The following is a 21,300-nucleotide window of genomic DNA, read 5'->3' as shown; positions in this document are numbered from 1 at the left end:
TATATATATAAAAAAACCGGAGTGAAACTGGAGTACCCGGAAAAATGTGGGCACAGGGAGAACATGACACAGGAAGGCCGAAGCCGGAATTGAACCCTGCACCTCTGCACTGAGGCCGACGTGCTACCACCGGGCCGCCCCTATCCATTTTCAACACCGCTTATTGCTGGAGTTGCTGGAGCCAATCCCAGCTGATTTCGGGTGGAAGGCAGACGACACTCGCCAGTCGGTCGCAGAGTAAATATAGAGACAAATGACCATTCATGCCAACATCCACATCATCACTGAGTGGGAACTGATCCCACACTCCCGCATATATGTCAGGGAAGTGTACCACTACACCATCAGCGACCTTCCTCTATATTACAGCTCCTGCATTCATCTCTGCATCCGTATTCCACTCATGACTCAAAATATTAAACTTACCTTGTGGCCTAACGACAGGTGTTTGCCGTACTTGTACGCCAGTCTTTGGGACTTCTTATCATGTTGTGCCAGCTCCATGGCAGCTTGGCAGCTCTTGGCCAGAAGCGCCCCGTGAGACAGGAATGTCTGCTCCTCCCATGCTGTTGTGTCGACTTTAGTGGTGAGATTATTTTCCTGCAAAAACGGGACGATAACATGAACGTCGAGTTCTCTCCACACTTTCATGGTTGAGTTCATTTCCGAGCCCAAGATTGTCTGGCACCGCTGAGAAGAACACTGGTTTGACACACACTGGAAATCATCTACACACCCCTGGTCGAGTCCTTGGTAATGACACTGTTGTGCCACATTTTCTCCACTTGATGATGACGTTTTTTACTGTGTTCATTACAATTGTATTTTTCAGACGATAAGTCGCTCCAGAGTATAAGTCACACCACTGAAAAAAATTATCATGAAGAACAAAAAAAAAAAAAAACACGTCACAATTTTTTGGGGGGGAAATTTATTTTACAAAAACTGAGACCAGGAACAGTAGAGCCCAGTGCGTCAGACAGTACAGATGGAAACAGTCGAAGCAATGAGCTGCTGATTGCTTTCTAATATAGGCTGCGTCCGGAAATTAATGGGAGGGGGCCGCGATCTGCCTCTTCAGGAGTGGTGGTAGGGGGTTCGAGTGACTTTCCGAACATACCCCTTGCTGACGGCAGCGAATAAATTCCAACTGGATGAAAATTCCACTTAATAGCGACATACATGTTTATCTTTTTAGTTTAAAATGGCTTACTTGAACTAGAATATGGTACATTTAATTCTTTTAGGCGGCCCGGTGCACCAGTGGTTAGCACGTCAACCTCACAGTGCAGAGGTCGTGGGTTCGATCCCAGCTCCGTCCTTCCTGTGTGGAGTTTGCATGTTCTCCCCGTGCCTGCATGGGTTTTTTCCGGGTACTCCGGTTTCATCCCACATTCCAAAAACATGCATGGTAGGCTGATTGAACACTCTGGATTGTCCCTAGGTGTGAATGTGAGCGTGGATGGTTGTTCGTCTCTGTGTGCCCTGCGATTGGCTGGCAACCGATTCAGGGTGCCCCCCGCCTACTTATATATATATATATATATATATATATTTGCTGTTTTGTTTTCTCATGTGCCGTAATGACATTTAACGGTGCAAACAGCACAAGAAATGAACAGGGAAATTGTGAGAAAGCTATAAATTAACAATGGAGCTAAAATTTAAAAAAAAATGGCTCGTAGAAATTCACCAAAAGTTAATTTAGAACCCTGTTGGCATGTATACAGTACTTCCGTAAAATCCGATCAGATCAAAATATAATTTCTTGAGCTCTTGTGGCTTTTCGCATGCAGCCCCCTGGGATTCGAAACATTTCTTTTAGATTTAGATTTGATGTCCTTTAAGATCATCGACTGTCCACCCTCGTTTATTTTCAAATTCCTGTTCTCATGAAAAACAATTATCTATTTATACGTGTAGTTTACCTCGGTGTTGTTGGAATTCTCATAGTAGATTCCTTGAACTAAATCACCAATGGCACTGGAAATCAGTTCAACAACCTGGCAAACAGACAAAAACACAAAGCAGACATTAAGGTCGCCCCTTTCAGCATAACAGTGGCCCTCGGTGTCCTGCATCATGTTTGAAAGAGAAGAGAGGACTCATGATTAAAAATGGCATCGAAACAGATGGAAGAATTGAAAGTTGATTACACGTCATCTTTAATGACCAGAATAACAGGTAAGATCTACACCGTTGTCATCACGCCCTGTTGAAGTAGGTGCTAAACCGATGAGTGTCTGTGCCACTAGAAATTATTCCTGCTGATGAGACATGAACACTTGATGCAAATAATAAGATAAATAGATATTGTAATCATTTGCTCTTTTCACAGTGGTAACAGAGAGGGGAGGGGGGGGTTCTCTTGCCTTCGACTGACTTATGTTTGTAAGACTGCAGTTGCCAATGTCCTCTTACAGGGGGCATGCACGACTCCCTTTTAGTTTGCAGAAACGCTGCCCATTGTGAACCTGCCACACGAGAGGCTTATTAGAAGATTCACTCCAACAGAATCAATCATGACACATTCAGAGTTCATTTTGCTTATTGCAGACATCCTTGGTGCTTCAGAAAAGTCTGCTTGCGGTGCCCTTTGGGTAACGCAATCCATCTGGGGGAAAATATTGAGGAAACCCGAGCTTCACCCACAGACCTGAAAGGACAATATGCCTACAGTGTTACTCTGGTGTCTCTCCCTGTCTTGGGAAGTGGGGGGTGGTGGAGGGCTTTTTTTGGAAAGTATCAGATAAGCTTTCCCTCTGCTTCCCCCGTACTCCATTCCCAAATCCAGTCGGATCGTGTTTTGCCGACAGGGCCTGCGAAAGGCAAGAAACCAGAGCTGCTGGGCAAGATTACTTTACTAAAGCGGCATAGGTTACCTCTCAAGGCCATGACACACCATTTCCATCACTCTCATAGCTTTAAAAAGCTCTAAGTCAACCAATGTGCAGGTCAAGATCCACAAATCCATCCATTTTCAACACCGCTTATCCTGAAGAGGGTCGCGGGGAGTTGCCAGCGCCTATCCAAACTGACTTCAGGTGAAAGGCAGACTACACCCTGAATTGGTCGTCAGTCAATTGCAGGGCACATATAGAGAACATTCACGCCCACATCCACACCGTCACTGAGTGGGAACCGGTGCCACGCTGCCTGCATACAAGTCAGGCGAGTGTACCACTACACCATCAGCAACACTGTATGTCAAGTTGTTTGCAAAAAAATAAAATATAAAATAAAATCCTGGACAGGCTACAAAATATAATTTCATGATGGTGAATCGTAAGCTTTAAAATATGTTTAATAGGGATGGGCAAATCCCAGCATCAGGGAACATTATTGGGCTCCTACCGACCTTATTTCAATGGATAGCGCACGTGTGAAGGTGAGGGATGAGCATCGTTTGAATTGGGATGATTGTGATTCTAGCTCCTCCATTTGATTCTAGTTCCTAACAATTTTCAATTCTTAGCCTTAAAAAAGATTTGCATGGTTTCCTTTGGGATCTAATTCGTTATTTTGGCGGGGATGAAATAATTTGAATTTCTCTGTTTTTTAATTTCATGAACTTTTGAGTTTTTATGAACTTAACAATGAATTCCCCAAAGGGCTATTTGTATTAGGATATTAATATCTAACCTATAAACTTAGAATGACAGTTAATTATTTATATTCCTAAAAGACAGAAAATCATGATCTTGATGCATTTTTATGCTTCATAAAACATTTATGTCTGAATTTTGGGGGGCTTGGAACGGATTAAGGCATTTACATGGAAAATGCGTCCCTACTTACATTTTCTCATTAAGAAATTGCTTCCAGAACCAATTCATTTTGTAAGTAGAGTTACCACTGTACCACTCACATTATCCCTGAAATCACACTGCCTGCAGGGAATTCATGCGAGTGAACCACTACACTACCAGTGACCCCAATTAAACTATAACTTAAGGGCATTCCTTGATTAATTCAATTTTTGAATTTGAAGGAAACGGGAACATCTAGCAACTACAGTCATACAGACACAGTAAGCGGCAAAGAAAGTGTGAGTTGCTGACTCTGAACCAATCAATCACTTCTGTATCCAGGAAACAAAAGCGTGCACTAATTTTTCTATGTACAGTTTTCTTCCCTTTCCTGAAGTTCATTATGAGGTTGCTTCTTTAAATCACGATAACATGTGAACTCACTTCTCGGTGGAATGAATGCCTGTGGCGGTGGATGCCAAATTTACACAACATCCATCCATTTTTTGATCCGCTTATCCTCATAAGGATCGCAGGGCGTGCTGGAGCCTACCCCAGCCATCCTCGGGCAGTAGGCAGGGACACCCCGAACTGGTTGCCAGCCAATCGCAGGGCACACATAGATGAACAACCATCTTTACACAACATACCATGTTAATTTAACCAGTAAATAGATCCCTCTAATCTTATGTTAGGTTCAGTAAATACTCTAAATTTCCCACTGGTTTGAATGTGAGTGTGCAGACAGTATATATGTCTATGTGTCAGCGATGTGATTAACTGATAATCAACCTTGCACAAGAATCTTATAAGCTCTGCAATATTTCAACTACATTCGAGGACATGTATTTTTGAGTGGATGACCACAGAACATGGGGACAGTGGGGACGTTTTCTGAATATAAAGTGGAAGAGGGCGTGATAAAGGGGTGTCTGATGGCACAAGGGGTGGGATGGGTGATAGTTACAGTAAACCCCCATAATGTTTAGTATTGCCTAGATGAATAGTTTGAACCATAACTACACCACAAACTATAGTTGGATATGATTTCAAAATCATCTTGCAAGATTATCCTTAAAAATTTGCACATGCACAGGCACATGCATATGCGGGGAAGACTCTCCATAACTTCCATTAATAACTCAGACTAAATTTATCTCCTTCCCAGCATACAAAGATATTGCTCTCTTGGTCGAGATGTATCACTTCAACAATAAGTCCTGTAAACTTGACAAGAGCACAGCACAGCATTCTCAATGAGGTAAAAACTAGAGTGTCAGCTGAGGTCATACAGAACTCACTGGCAGATGCTAACAACTTTTAATAAATCTATCATATGTAAAACATTTAACAAAGTCGGTGGCCCCACCTGCACATGCAATCAATGCTGATGTTCTTGTGACACTGCTTTCAATTTTTATGTTGCACCGTCTCTTGTTTTTTTAATTTTTTTTCGGTCATAACACTGTTCCATGGGCCTTTGGTCCACAAAATAAAAGGAGCACCCATGCAATGTTTCGGTGATCTTTTTAACTCATTTATTGCCAGCCGTTTTTCTCAAATTGGGAGAGCCGGTCACTTTTGACAATTTGACTAATTTTTGAAGGCTTCAAATTGAGTTCTTTAGCTATATGATCAAAGAACTCCCCCCCCCCCCAAAAAAAAACAAACAAACAAAAAAACCCTCTTCTTTCATCAGGAAAAAAAAAAGTAAATTTCTACTTTTTACCATTCTTAAGTAAACAGCAGTTGAAAATTGGGAAGTTTCTTGAAAATACTCGTTTCCCTCAAAAAATGTTGAGAAAAACCTTTTAGTGAAAGGATGCATTTCAAGCAGAAATTTCACTTTGATGCTATTTTTTTTTTTTGCATTTGTGATACCTCAAATAGCTAAACACTGCTTTCCTACTAAATAACACAAAAAAGGTCAAATCACAGTTTATTGCAAGATAAACACTGCACCAATGCATGAACTATGCATGACGTTTGCACGAACTTTTCATGAACGTTGAACTTCATCCATGTTGTCACCACCACACTGCTTTCGCACGCCACCTCACCATGTGACATCTCGTTCTGTACAACACACACAAACTGACATCTGATCAAAGCCACTCCTGCCATCTAGTGGTGATTTATCATACTGAAATCATTCCCACAGCCTTCATACTTACTGAAGAGCTATGCGAAGCTCTTCATTTTTTTTCAATGGAAAAAAAAAAAACACCAAAAATGTATTTCTACATTAAGCCTAGTCCTTCTGTGTTCCTCATCCATTCTCACAACATTCTCTCTTCATCCAGAGTGCATGTACATTGCTCTTGTAGTCTTTCTCGTACAATACACCAACAGCAGAACAACTTCCCAAACTGTACGAGACATTTTTAAATGGTACGGAGGCTTGTGCATGTTTAGAAAATGAAATTAACAAAAAATAAATCCCAACAGGAAACGAAAGCCGCCATAACAAATGCCTCACAGTTACTTCTGGTGTCGCACACTAAGTCGCGGCCAAAATTGCTTCTATATCAAAGCCCTCAGAAATAAGGTTATCATTATTAAGTATTATTTACATGAAAGGTCCACCATATTCTCCTTTTTTAGCTGTACCTTTATTTGGCAAAGAGGCCTTCAAATGATGAAATCAATAATCTAGTTTTGGCAGAGTGCTTTGAGGTAGGGCCTGGAGAAGTATGATCTCCAGTCACTACCGTTGTAGTATTGTGTTGTGCTATTGGTATCGCTGTTGCATTACATTACAGCTCTGCCTACTACTTCCGATTAAGAAAATGTCCTCTTGTTCCACACACAGACATGGATTTATTCAGTTATTTATTCCAGGTAAAATAAATTGTTTTTAATGCCACACAGATTACCTTGGTGTTGTTTAACTGGGCCAATCCGGTGCAAGCATTTGCAAGAAGGAAGTCTCCACTCAGGACAGCCATCTTATTCCCAAACTCCATGTCCTTCAGCAGGCCGTCAGAAGCCGTCCACTCTTTCAAATTGACAACCCCACAATGCACCAGGAACGCCGTGTGGATCAACTCCGTGATTTCTGCCAAATTGCGCTGGCTGTGACGGACAGAAAAATAAATAAATACATAAATAAATAAACAAACAAACAAATAAATAAAAGCATTCAGGCAAAAAATATTTTGTTAACAGATGTTTTCCAGCGAATTGACATTGAGTAAGATTTTACGATAAAAGATTTTGATGGTCATCATGTTGAGGAAAATGTGCAGCTTGGTGAATCTAATCATTCAGGTAGCTTCCCAAAAAAAAAACCCTTTTTCTAAGCAAATATTTTCCTTGAAATCATTTTCATGCTGCAAGATCCACGTTCATTTCATCCAACGTTTAAGACAACCCTGCTCCTGACAAAACCTACTGGTAGCACCAAAACTCATTCTTACTCTGAAATGTGCAAAGGACTCAAAATATACTCGCTTGTTCAGTATCAAAAGTAAACACATCATTAGCCACTTCTGCTTCTATTCTTTAAATCGAGGCTTTCAGCACAGTCTCAGGGAGGACATAATCAAATGTTGATTCAGTCATTGGTGGGAGATAATTAGGACCCTCTCCATGTAGAAGGAGCTCACAGGGCTGCGGCAGGAAGGATTAATCGAGACAGGGTCGGGTGCCTTGATAGCCACTTACCTTTTTCAGCCACAGTGAGAAACTGATGAGCCTGCTCTGCTCTCCTCCACCCCCTAAGCCTCCACATCCCAAAACACCAAAACGCACACACACACGCATCTAGTATGCAGTCACGGTAATTGCCGAGTTCAATGCCAGCTTAAAAAAAAAAAAAAGAAGATGTGATTAACATTCAATAATGTAATGTAGTTCGCTCTTCTCAATCACACCTATTGTCTGGCAGGTTAGACGCTGGCTGTGGCAGCGAAACGCAACAGTCGCCCCTCGAGGGGCGTTGCAATAAGTATGTGAAAAAGATCTTCGTTGAAAGTTGCTTGTTCTCAATTCTCTCTTTTCAAATGCGCATCATATACTGTATTGCTAGAACTGCGTTTTCTTTTTTCACCTCCGCAATATTGCGAAGATCTCTCCCATTCTGTCTGCTAGTGGCTCAGAGGTCATAATTCATGCGTTTGTCACGTTTGGCCTCGACTTTTGTCACATATTGTTCTCTGGTCTACCCATGACTAGAATTAAAAGTCTGAAGTACAAAATGTTCCAGCGAAACTCCTGACAATTATGAGAAAGGTCGATCATCTTACCCCGATACGAGCCAACGTACAATGGCTCTCAGTCCACATGAGGCACATTTTTTGCTACTTCCTTATTAAATGCTACACAGCTTAGCATGTTCTTATCTAGTTGATTCTGTGGTACCGTATGTTCTGTCCACAAACCTTTTTTCACGACACGCTGGTCTTTTAGTGATCCTGAGTGATAAAAACAGAAGTCAAACCTGCAGACTTCAGATCATATTACCCCAACACAACCCAGTGTGCATTGGCTCCCAGCCCACCCGAGGTGTGATTTTAAGGTTTTGCTACTTACATGGCGAAGCACCTTGATTTAGTGGTAATGTATGTTTGCCATGAAATCTACGTTCGCAACATGCTGGTCTTTTAGTGATCCCGAAGGCCAAAAAGAAGTCTGCAGGTTCGAGAGCGTTTTCTAATGCCCTACCCACAGAAAGTAGAGCTGCCACCGCAGTATAAATGTTTAAAATTCAATTTAAGGCTAATTTGTTTCTGCATTTAGTTGAATTCGATGTTGGGCTGTTTGACTGCCACTTCTCTCTTCTGCCCTCTCCTCCTCCTCCTTGGAGGAAGGGCAAGCTGACGATGACCGAATTGGATGTCGCTGTACAGATTCTTCACCAACTGATCGAGAGGTAGCCATCTTCTCGGGGGCGCTGCTATGGAGTTTTCCGCATTGACCAACTGGGCCGGGTTTTGAGGAGGGCCCACTTCTTCGAAGGAATCTTTCTGCAGCCCTTCATTTTATTAAACGGACTCTGACACTATTCTAATTAACATTATATAGCAACATATTATGTGTTAAATGTTGCCCACTCAGGATCCACTGTAGATTGGGGAATCTTCCAGGATAACCAATCTTAAGCCACTTCTGAAGGTTTCTCATTTTCCGCCAGATGTGGTTTTATATTTTTGAGTTTTTCCTTGCCCTCCTGTGGGGTAAAGATTAGGGGGTGTCATTAATATTTGTCAATTCTTGGGTTTTGTTGCCCTTTTTTTGTTGCCCTTTGATAAATAAAGTTGACAATTTGAGATGCCTGATTGTGTCCAAAACTAAAATAGCCGAGGCCTCATATTTGCGGTTTACCACCCACAGATTCACATATTCAGATACATTTTACTAAAACAAAAACATTGGGGATGGTCTTTTGGGACTCTTTGGGGGTGTAAATGAAATGGAAAAATATCTGGCATTGGATACATTTTTACTTTCATTTTATCTTCAGTAAATACTGGTGTAGTGGTTCATTACAGTCATGAAAGACGACAAACGTAATCATTTGATGGAACAAAAGTTCACCTGCAGAAATGAGATCAACTGTTTCTGCATGTACAGTATGTTCCAAACCATTGGCTCTTATCTCTCAGTCCAGTTATGTATCTGTGGGGCTTTGAGAAGAAAATGGGGGACAAGGGGGCCCGTGTATAAATAGCTTTGGTGCATGGTTGCATAGCAACTGATGCCATCTTGTCAAGTTGTAACGCCCCTCACCACGCCTCTCGTCCGAGTGTTGTATGCCATTTTCCTCCCTCAGCTGTCTGCCTTAGCATCAAATGCAGCCTTGTATGAGTGACTTCAGAGGACTGTCTACCAGATGGACAACATGATTTGTTCAGTGGCATGCATATACAGTCATTCGTTCACTCGTTCATTCATTCTACAGTTTTCCTCATATACCTCAACAACATTCCTGTCTGTCCTATCAAGCTATGAACATATCCATCCATCCTTCCCATCTATCCATCAATCACTGCTATGTTTTGGTGAATCATCAGTGTCAGGCAGCAGAGTGGGAAATTTTTTACAAATGCTGTCCGTCAGGAGGGAGGAGACCATCCCCCAGAGGTTTCAATCATCCTCCACCTTCCATCTCGCCATCAGCAGAGGTGCTAATGAGCCGGAGAGAGGAAAAGAGGCAGAGCTTGTGGAAGCACAAATGAGGTGATCAAGTCACGCTGCGTGCCTGTCTACATGTGGGTTCATCACAGTGCAGTGAAGGAATGCATGTAAGTACAGCAGTGATTCAGTGGTATGTAGAGATGAAAATGGACTTTCCTGAAAATTCCGGAAAAGACAATATATATATATATATATATATATATATATATATATATATATCTCTGAACTGACTTACCAGGTTTGTCGACTGTTCTAATGTAGTCGGACAAAAAAATCTCAGTTCAAGTCCTTTTCCTCAAGCCATAACCACTTGAACGTGTTCCGAACACTTGCGTCTATTGCATGTATGTCAGCTTTCCTGTCTACCTGTTTGAACATTGCGCTGGGGCCGTAACTGGCCGATCACACATGAATTAATTTACACAAAACACTATTCAAATACTCACCATTCAATGATTAATCTGCCTTTTGTGTGCACACGTGCACCCTTTGTGGCGTCCGTTCTCGCCGAAATCTTGAAATCTCCGAAATATGGCGAGGCCATGAGAATGCAAGGGGAGGGGTGTTACTGTTACTAGTGTTGGTGCCTCAACATGGCTACGCTCGTGAAAGCAAAGCAATGAACTCAAACGCGTGTTCGTTCAATGTTGTCAACTAATATCCGGATGAATTTTAGGCAATTTTGTTTTGGAAATGTCATGAAAATTTGAAAATCCGGAATTCCGGAAAAATCCGGAGGACTTTCATCTCTAGGTATGGTCACTTTTGGAAATCACTTTTTGCCAAATACCCACATGCCTGTTAAGCGTGTCATACTGCACGTGATGCGTGCAAGAAAGGCTGAAAGGACTTGAGAAAATGGAGGCAACTCTCAAACTTGATAGCGTCATAGAGAATTAACTTTCACCATTAAAAACAACAAAATGAAGTATTAGAAGATACAGTGGAACCATGAAGTATGGGTTCAGTTTGTTGTACTGTTTTTCAATGTACGCTACATGTGCTGAGTTTTTTTTCTCTGGCTCAAGCCATCCATCCTCCCATTGAGGAGGATGGTTGGAGTCTGTCGGGTTTTTGTCGGGTTTCCCCCCCCCCCCCTCTTCCCGACTGTTTTCCTTCCACATCTATGATATCGGCCCGCTTAACAGCGACCCGACAGACTTCTCATTCTGTCTCCTCCATGTTAGCTATTGCTGTCTTGTCCATGTTCCTCTGGACGGGTTGTAACTGGGAAGTAAATTCCTTGTGTGGTTCTTGCATACATGGCCAGTAAATATGATTCTGATAGATGCACGCATGAATAAAACGAAGCTTTTTTTCAACTTGTTTAGCCTTGGCGCGGTCTCTGTTCAACAGTCTCCTATTATCTGGGCAACTGGTGCCTACTTTGAAGACTCAAAATTAGGGCGCATTCTATTTTGATGAACACTTTTTGTTTATGAAGTCATTCTATCCATATTTATTGATGAATTTTGACGTTGAGCCACGCGCAAGACGGACCAATAGGAAATGTGTGTGCACGGTGCTTGTCGGCGGCGTTGCGCGTCCCCTTCGATTACAAATGAAGAATGAACAATAGAGTGCACGCGGCATTCAGCAATTGCGTGGTCAGTAGCACGCTTTCATACTTCAAATGCAGTTTATAAGCCATTTGCAGCAGTAAATAGTTCATATTTTGTCTTGGATTCATTTGATAACTTGATTATTTTTGATGTACATTAAATAACTTACATTGCATTAAATATCTATCATGTTAATCCTGAAAGAATGCAGCCGTATTGTTTCCAACCAATACTATGAAATACATCTACTGAGTGAGATTCTACCTTTGATGTGAAAGACGCAGCGCCATACGGTCTAGATGGCACAAAATACCATTTGGAGAACAAGCAGACCAGGAAGTACGGCAGACGGCACCATGTCCGCCATGTCCTTGGCTCGCTACAAACGCATGGACAAAGTTGTAATTAATATGTCCTCATACCTTAAGTGGATGAAGATCCGAGTGCTATAAAAAAATCACTGGTGGGCTCACTCATTTAAACCATGCAAACTTTTTTTTTTAAGAATCGGAATTGGGAATCGTTAGGAATCAGTATCAAATTGTAGAACCGGAATCGTCCAAATACAAACGATGTCCAACTCTGCTATTCCAGTGCCAGTGACATGAGTGGATTTTACCTGGGGTAGATGCCGCTGACCATGTCCTGAGCTAAGGCATCTGAGGATGTGTGGCTCGGTCCTGCAGCTTTTGAAAGAAGAAGAACAACCAGTCCCCTCATCTGAAAGTTGTTCCTGCTGTCGTAGACAAAACCTCTGCAAAGAAAGAGGAAGAAAAATTAGGCCTGCCGCACACGAGTGACATGACCGAAAAGCGACTACCAGCAAATGGTTATCGCAATACAGTAATAAAAGTTTATTGCGGTTAATGGGGACCAAAACCACTCGCGATAAACGAAAATCCGCGAAGTAGCGACCAATTAACATATACAGGTTAAAAAAATATATCTTTTTTTTTAAGTCTGCAAAAAGTCCGCAAATGGGATCACTACCAGACAGTCGCGCGATGCCGAGGCAACGTTTGACAAACAACGGGAGTTGAAAAAATCCGCGATGCACTGAAGCCGCGATAAACAAACCGACAAGTAGCGAGGGATCACTGTAGAATTATATTTGACGACGCCTCTCTACATACGAAGCGGCTGAGCATTGGACATCACCAGACAAACTTCAACTAAAAAACTACGACCCTGTATTGTTGTTTGATGCTCCAGTTAGTAGCCTGCTAATGATTTGTGTGGCCCGACCATGGACGGTTAAATATGAATTAACAGTTTGTATTCATAATGTCAACAGATTTTAAATATATTGAAACAACTACGTACACTGTAGAAAAGCTTGTTGAGAATCTTGCTTTAAAGTGACTTCTGCCAACCCAACAGCTGGAATTCTATATTGCAACAACGGAACAGAGCTGTCGCTTCGATAAGATATGACATGATAGGCAATGCATTTTATGCCCCTTGTATGTGATTTTACATTTTTATTGTGTTTTGAAGAACAACCAGTGGAGAACAAAGATAGATTCTTCAAAAGAGGCAATTGTTGCAAATTCTCTATTACTGCTGCATTTTGTGGCTGCATTGTTTGGTGTTGAACTATGTGCATTCACATCAGGCACTGTGTTGGGCAGCTCAAGGGTCCTTGGAAAGACGTTGATCTCATTCGCAGCAATAATTATTTAAATTTTTATTATTGTTTTCTTTTACTCAGTAATTATTGTGTGATTATTTTCTGCTACAAAAACATTTCTTTAGTCAGTCTTTTTTACATATGGGAGACAAGGTGTCGCGCTCTGCCTTTTTCTAGAAAAGATTAAATCTCCGGGCTGTCATTTCCACTACGCCATTTTCGTTGCGCAATCCGGTGGGCCAGTCTAGGGAAGTCACCAGTCAACATTAAATATAAACGATCAATTACTAAATAACACAGCAAGATATTGGAGGAGCCTATAGGCTTAATCAACATTGTGTCATCTCTAGTGTTGGCTGGCATGATCTGCGTGTGTCTGAGCCGTATCAAGTATTCCACAGAAAAGGGGTTGAAGTCAGCAAAAAATGTACAACCCATCCAATCTTGTGTATCTTTATTAATAACAGTTGGGAACATGAATGGTTCCTCAGAACACGACCAAGACTGGTGACCCGCTCGATCTTTTATCTCCCTGGGTACTTTTCATACTCCTCAGCATGCCGAGTTGACTTATGACGCCTGATTTCTTGAGCAGTGCACCTTTCTCTGTGCATTCAAGACATGTTGGGTTGCCCCTGTGCTAAAAAGAAAAAAATCATCATCTCCTGTTTTTCTTGAAACTGGCCGTACTTGTCGCCATTCTCTCTCTTCATGGCAGGTCTGGGAAAAGATGACTGGGACTGCGTGACAGGATATCTTTTCCTTCCACTTGGTGTCACTTCTGAATGACGTCATAATGAGTGACTGTCATAATGAGCCTCTGCGATGGTATTTCAAAAGTGATTAAAACACGCGCGCGCATGCGCGCACACACACACACACACACACACACACACACACACACACACACACGCACACACACGCACGCACACACACACACACACGCGGGGGGCATACTAACATTAAACTGATAGGGGACGGCAAAATATCGTCCTGCGGTCGCAGATGGCAGCCAGGCCATGAGTTTGGGACGCCTGATACTCACACATCAATTTAACTATTTCTATAGTGTGTTGACGTTATGAGCACCAACCTCTAATTCATTGGTGTCAAACTCATTTTAGTGGCCGGCCAATTTGGAGTTACGTTTTCCCTCTGAGGGCTGTTATGACAGTGAAACCACAAAATGAATAGATTACTAGTTTTGAAATCAGTCAAGTCGATTATAATAGTTTGTTCAATTATTGTTCAAGCAAGTGTAAACAGGGAAGCAAAATCTCACAGTTATTTATTACACATGACAATTTAACATTTCGGTACAGATTTGAGTGAGGTTGACACACATAATTTGCTTTCGCGGGCCACATAAAATGACTGGTGAGCGGGATCCGGCCCCCGGGCCTTCAGTTTGACACCTGTGCTCTAATTTATATTCGCCCTTCCTAGTTAGGACTCCCAAATTATTATCGGGGTAATTCCCGCCGGCACTCTTCCCTCCACCGAACCCTGCTGCGAACATGAAAATGAGTTGTGATAAGCTAAAACCAACAAACCAAGGCCAACAAACTTACAACCAAAAATTACACTTCCCCCTAAAAAGTCCTCTGCTGGATCATTTTCTGCACTTTGTTAAATTCAAAAATTGTTAATTTCAAAAGTGCCTGTCTAGTTCCTCCTGTTGTGCTGTGTGCGAACATAATTGTCACCTGTGACAGCACGAATGCAAACTTGTGAAGAATAAGCAACAGGTTGAAGAGAGCATAAAACTTCAAGTTGATGCTTGACTATCAAGCATAGAAACTTCAATTCCGAGTGAGGTGCACAAGTTCAGGCAGTTCTCGGCCCACAGGCAGGGTTCTCGCTGGGGGGCAATACCCAGCTGTTGCGGCAGGGTAATTCTGGGCTCATTGCCCGCCTCTGCTCAGTTCACTCGGACATCAGTGCCTGCGTGACTGACTGAAATGCACCATGAGCGGACATGGCAGTGTGACGCACCTCTAACTTTTGTCATTTATTGAAAAATAGTCCCTAAAGCGACCAAGAAAGGCGCTAAATATAGTATCAATGTCACTAAATAGGCAACGCTGAAAACGAGACAATGCCTTTTCTTGCCTGTAACATCCACACACATGCACATCGCAATTAAAGCATCGTTTTGCAAATCAAAGCACCGCGTACAGTAGATAACGTATTGTGACTTCATCAAGATTATGCGGTCCGGTTAGAGACTGTGGACAGGCCAGATACGGCCTACGGTTCATACTTTGCCCGGATCTGATTTAAACGTACTTCCTATAATTTTTCATACAGAGAATGTACTAGTTCTAATTAGACTGTGCATGTGGTCAAAATGCTGGTATTGAGTTGGGTAAATGAGAAACAATTTGTCCTACGAATTAAAACAAGAATCAAAACCAACACACAGCAATTTAAAAAAGCAATTCACCTCCTCATCCTTTTTGATGAACATTCTTTGTAAGTTTCTGAACTGAAACTGTGAAATCAGAGACAGTATTATAAAAATTGTGATATGAGGTGAAACAGTGAGTGATCACTGATTCACTCCAATCCTGTACAAAAAAAATGTATGTACACAAACAAAGACAGGCACACAAATAGTGCAATGGTCGCTGCCTGTGTGGTAGCTCGATTAAATATCTTTTTAATGTCTCGTGGGAGCGCTCAGACGGAGCACCTCTAATCCTGTCCCTATGGGAGCCTCTTGTGCAATGAATCACGCTCTCGTTAGGGGCTCCGAGGCAGACAAGCGGCCACACCCCCACTGCTCAATGCCCAGACAGCAGCCTCACACCTCCCACCCGCCAGTGTCACACCAGCCCCCAGGGCCCCCTCCCCCACTCTGACCCACCCCTGCACCACAGGGAAAGGTGGAGGACAGAGTGGATGTGGGAGATGGACCGTGAAAAGAGGGAGGGAATGCAGAGAGACATTGTGGGAGAAACTAGAATGCAAAAAACAAAAACAAAACAAAAACAAAACAAAATGACCGAATGAATATGAGAGTGATCTTCACTGTCGTGATAATGGAAAAGCACACAACAGTCACTGAGAGCAAGTTTTTGCACCTTCCATTGAACAAAATCCCCATGCAGCTTTTACCAAAAACAGCAACGACCTTTTTGGAGCATCGTCCCTTCACCCCGTTGAAAAGGTTCAAGTGTGGTCAATTATTGTATTTATTTATTTTACACTGTAGCAAATATGCAACCTGCAAAACAGAATGTGACTGACTAACTGTTATGAGGCGGCGCTCTTCTGAGTTGGTGTGGCCCAGCGGTCTGAGGGCTGCGAAGTGATTAATATTTATGTCACTATCTACAACACCATCCATCAATCAATCAATCCCGTGCAAAGGAATGGAGCATGGATGGCATGATAAAAGAGAGTGAGAGAGGGGCGACAGAGGAGATGAGAAAAATGGGCAGCTGTCATTTCGAAAGGGTTGTGAACAGGTCACCACGCCTTCTACTTGCACTGTGCACACTAACTTTCGCAGGCACACCAGCGACTGGATTTAGAAACATCTCAAAATAATTCTTCCCTCAAAAAGAAACTGAATTCTTAGAAGCATTTCCACATTTTCACTCAATTTGCATGATGGACAATGAGGAAAAAGGAGTTCCAATACCTTGAAGTTTTAACCATCATATCACACTCACTGTTGTGAGCTGATGTATGGAGTATCTTTTGTTATTTTGATTGATTGATTTGTTTTTGGGCAGACCAGCACAAACAATTTTTTTTTTTTTTTTGGGACAAATCAAAGTACCGTGTGATACATTTGTACAAACAGAGAAAAGAAAGAAAGAAAGAAAAAAAGATATCTCCATGTCACCATTAGCAATCGCTCTACATGTAGTGCTCAAAAAAGTGTGGGAATATAAAAATTAATTTTATCCCACCCCAATCTCACATTTATATTACAAACCATACATACATACTGTACTAACTTTCAAATCCCAAATTGTTAATTTACACCAATACAAATCATCCTAATATAGATAGCAGATTAAGAAAATGTACCGGTATGTATATCACATGTAGTTTTTATCAAAATAATGGTCTGGATAAAATACAGTATATTTCAGCAATAATTACATACTAACAATGGTAATCGAAAAACTACATGGTAAACAGCAAGCACCAGTGGCGATTGCTCTCGGACTGCAAGGGAAGCTCAGCTTCCCCTAAAATGTCAAAGAATAAGTGATCAAATATATGAATGTAAATTTCATTGTGTGTACATGTCATTGACTAAATATGCACTACAAAGTGCTCAACTTTTGTTCCGAATCAGCTTCTTCTTACTGGTTACGACGCGACCCCCTTCTCATTCATTCCCGCAGCTTCGCTGTGCTTTAAACGGTGGACGCTGAGCATCCGCTGAGCGTCGACTGCCCGGACGCCGAGCGTCTCAAGAGTTCAGGATAGGTTGTCCCAATGCGTTGAACGGAGACGAGTCATTGGATACAAACTGTTTTTTGTCCCGCCCACGGATGCTCGGCATCTCTGGGACTGGATGGCAGTGGGCGGGTACCGGACATTCAGTTTTTCTGCATCAGATTGGATGATCTGTCTGAGCCTGTGTTCCAGTTTGATTGACATCAAAATGAGCCAATCACCGATCTTTTAGTGTAGGCATCCGTGGGAGCACTTTTAATTCTCATTCTGTTCTAAGTTGAACTGGAGACGACTTCTAATCATCTTAGCGACACTCTCTTTGTTGAAAACGATAAGCGACGAATTAATCTTTTATTACTGGTGGGTTTTATTGTAGTTGCTGTCGTTGTAGGACACTAGTTAAGTTCCTGGAAAAGACGCCTTGTTGGTATGACAGGGTTACAGATAATTTTCTTGAAAAGGAACGGAGAGTAGAATTCGCGTTGATATAAACGGACACATTTTATGATGTCGGCCAAAATTGAGCTTCCCCTCCTTGACAGACCAGCATCCGCCACTGGCAAGCACATACCAACTAGGTTATGGAAATGACGCATCTCAACATGGTAAGCAACAACAAGCACATCCTAACAATGGGTGAGATGAGATATGGCAGGACAAAGGAACAATATAATATTCTGAGAGCAAGAATGGCTTTGCTTTATTCATGATTGAGAGGCTTTTGGATTTTTTATTTCTTATATGTCTGATATGGGCATTCCATGACAGCTTATCAGTTATTATTCCCAAGAATTTATATTCTTTAACATTTTCTAGTTGTACATCGTCTATGTGTATTATCAATGCCGGGTTACTTTTATAGTTCAATAATACTTTTGTTTGACTTACATTTGAAATGAATTTGTCATGATCCATCCACATTTTTTATCTGATCGAATTCTGTATTTACTGTGCTCACGGGTTCGTTATAATTGTCACTAGTAGAGAATATATATGTGTCATCTGCAAACAATATTAGTTTTAATAATTTCGATACATTAAATGTGTTGTTTATGTATAAGTTAAACAGCTGGGGACCAAGCACCAAACCCTGGGAGACACCACAAACAATACCAAGTTTATCAGCTAAGCATTCACCTATTTTTACATGTTGAGTTTGTTCTGTTGTCAGAGATTTTCTCGGACAAAGTTAAAGAAATGACTCGGCACACAGGAAAATTGTCTTCAATATCGGCGGGAGGGGATCTCTGAGAGCGAACGACGGTAGTTGCTCCGATGATCACACTCTCGGCTCCCTCTCCGCCGGTTCGAACTTTTATTGCAAAATACAAGAAAGACACTGCCCCCGAGATTGGCATACCGCGCCCCCCGGTCCGGCCCCTCGGTAGTGATCTGATCTACCCGAATACACAAGTCACAGACTTTGCTGATGACAAATGTCCACCTGGGCGCGACAGCGATTCCCAAACTGTCTTTTGGTATTCAACAACTCTTTGTTCCCAATTTGTTCATTCCCACTCTGTGATTGAATCTAGCCTTCTTCCATCTGTTCGCCCCCCTTGCTTTGACGTGATTACTCAAGAAAAGGCCCTCCGCCCAAACGGCCGACACCTCTGCGCTGAGTATGTTATGTCATGCCCAAATTAACCGAAACTTTAAACATGATACAATTTTGTTCGTAGATTTCTCTATCATCTGTTCAATAACTATTTAACCAATAAAAGAAAAGCATCTAAATATACCTAACTGTGACCACAAAACAACCATTCATACTCATATTCTCACTTGAGAACAATTTGAACAGTTTTCAGGAAGTATGTTTAAGGAATGCAGGGGTGAGATTTTTGTTATTCACAGTCCCTATCTCCCATGATTAGAGGGTGTCCACTGTACAGTGCCACCCATCACCACTAGACTCACCCCCAACTCACCCATTGTAAATAGCACAGCCACCTTATGCAGTGTATATGCAGTTGCATATATGCTTATATCTTATATTTTATATTGCATTCTGTACAGTGTACAGTTCTTTTTTTTAAATTTATTTGTGCATGCAAATACTTCACGTTTTTTTCTACTTTCTTCCCTCCAAATGTTGCTGCTGTACACCCACATGCTCTTATCTTATCTTAGATGGCAGAAATCAGAGTTGGGCTTCTAACGGGGCCTGATCTACCCAATAAAACAACATAGAATAGTTGTAGGCCTCATCTTTTTTTTGCGGATTTGGAATGATACACGGGACAAACATAGAATCTCAATAATATAAAAATTTTGAGTGAGTTGATTTTTCTCATAAAAAGTGCATAAAATGAGTTCTTTTTGCATTAAAGTTTGGCTGCTGCTCAGCAGCTTTGTCCCTCCATCAATGGTAATTTTTATGCACAAGAGCCCTTTTCACCGGAGGAAAAAAAAATCAAAGTATGTGGTTATTTTTTGATTGTTGTGGACGCCTGAATATTTGGTACATGCATTGATGGTGCATATTAAGATACTATGATGTATATTGGTTCATGTATTTGTGCATATTTAAAATTGCATTTTTGTCAGGTTAGGAAGTGTGTGGTTCTATGTGGCTTCCCAGTAGCACTGAATCAAAATTGTGGCCCCCTCCATCATTTAGGCGATATGTAATTTCATGTGAATATTTAAAGCAATGAACTTAATTTACACCTGCTCAGGCATTTTTTTTCAAGCTCTCTCTTCTCGAGCAGTCAAAGCGATGAAGATGACAGTAGTGTAATGGTTTTACCTTGCGGTGTTAAGTAGAGGGTGTTGGGTTCCGACCAGTTTCTTGACATGCATGGCAACGTTACTGAACTCGTCGCTGAGTAGACAGCGCAGGCTCATGAAAGATGTTGGATAACCCACAATCTTCTCGGCGTCGGACACCGCTTTACTCCAGTTTGAAGGTCCTGGGCTGGAAAATAGACTCAATGTCCTCCTCACTGGTCCGGACGCGACTTTACAGGGCAGTCGCGTCCATACATGCGAAAACATCTCTCTAATATACTGTCGGCACTTCTTAACACCCTTGCCGATATTTAATGTCACCTTACAACGGAGTACTTCCGATGTTACATTTTAAACGCTGTTCATCGATTTGGTTTTTACAGGCGCAACTCACTGTTTTGCGATTGGTTGTTTCACAACACACGACCTGTCACAGCGCGCCGCCATGTTGACAGACACAGGACGTTACGTCATTTTACGCCGAAAACGTTACTTCCTGTCACACTTTGCACTGATATAAGTCTCACCTTGTTATTGTTTTCTTGGTCTTAAATTAAGACGGCAGCGTGAGGATAATATTTATATTTGTAATTCTTGCCAAATAGGCGTAAAATTGTATTATACAATAAAACAATGCAATAGTTTTTTTCAGTATATAATCTATCCATCCATTTTTCAACACTGCTTATCCTGAACAGTGTAGGAGTAAACTGGAGCCAATCCCAGCTGACTTCGAGCGGAGAGCAGACTATATCCTGAACTGGTCTTCAGTCAAGTCACAGGGCACGTATAGAGACAAACAACCATTCACACCCACATGTACATCGTCACCGAGTGGGAACCCGCACGCAAGTCTGGCGAGTGTACCACTACACCAACATCGACTATCAAATATAATATACAATACCATATTTTTTCCTTTGAACTCAAACATGTAAAACTACACAAAAAGGCCTTTTATAAATATTGTTCACAAATCTGTTGAAATCTGTTTTAGTGAGCACTTCTCCTTTGCCATACTTGGACCTCATTGCTGTGGCAACTGATGATGCTGATTCGACAGCAT

General features: G+C 41.7%; 1 protein-coding gene across 3 annotated transcripts in view; it reads right to left on the bottom strand.

The window, feature by feature from the left end:
* Positions 1 to 20,707, bottom strand: part of pdss2 (prenyl (decaprenyl) diphosphate synthase, subunit 2) — a 26,935-nt gene extending 6,228 nt beyond the window's left edge. For all 3 annotated transcript variants that reach the window (XM_019876145.1, XM_019876147.1, XM_019876146.1), the window contains exons 1-5: positions 20,254 to 20,707; positions 12,069 to 12,203; positions 6,626 to 6,824; positions 1,929 to 2,003; positions 427 to 600 (exon numbers count right to left, since the gene is read on the bottom strand). In XM_019876145.1, coding sequence (XP_019731704.1) covers positions 427 to 600; positions 1,929 to 2,003; positions 6,626 to 6,824; positions 12,069 to 12,203; positions 20,254 to 20,501 — 831 coding nt within the window. In that variant the 5' untranslated portion in view covers positions 20,502 to 20,707. The remainder of the gene's footprint in view (positions 1 to 426; positions 601 to 1,928; positions 2,004 to 6,625; positions 6,825 to 12,068; positions 12,204 to 20,253) is intronic.
* Positions 20,708 to 21,300: the final 593 nt, after the last annotated feature.

This window comes from Hippocampus comes, unplaced genomic scaffold, assembly GCF_001891065.2.
Source record: "Hippocampus comes isolate QL1 unplaced genomic scaffold, H_comes_QL1_v1.1 scaffold252, whole genome shotgun sequence".
NCBI lineage: Eukaryota > Metazoa > Chordata > Actinopteri > Syngnathiformes > Syngnathidae > Hippocampus > Hippocampus comes.
The sequence above is the reverse complement of the archived record's forward strand: the minus strand, read 5'-3'. Positions and strand labels throughout refer to the sequence as shown.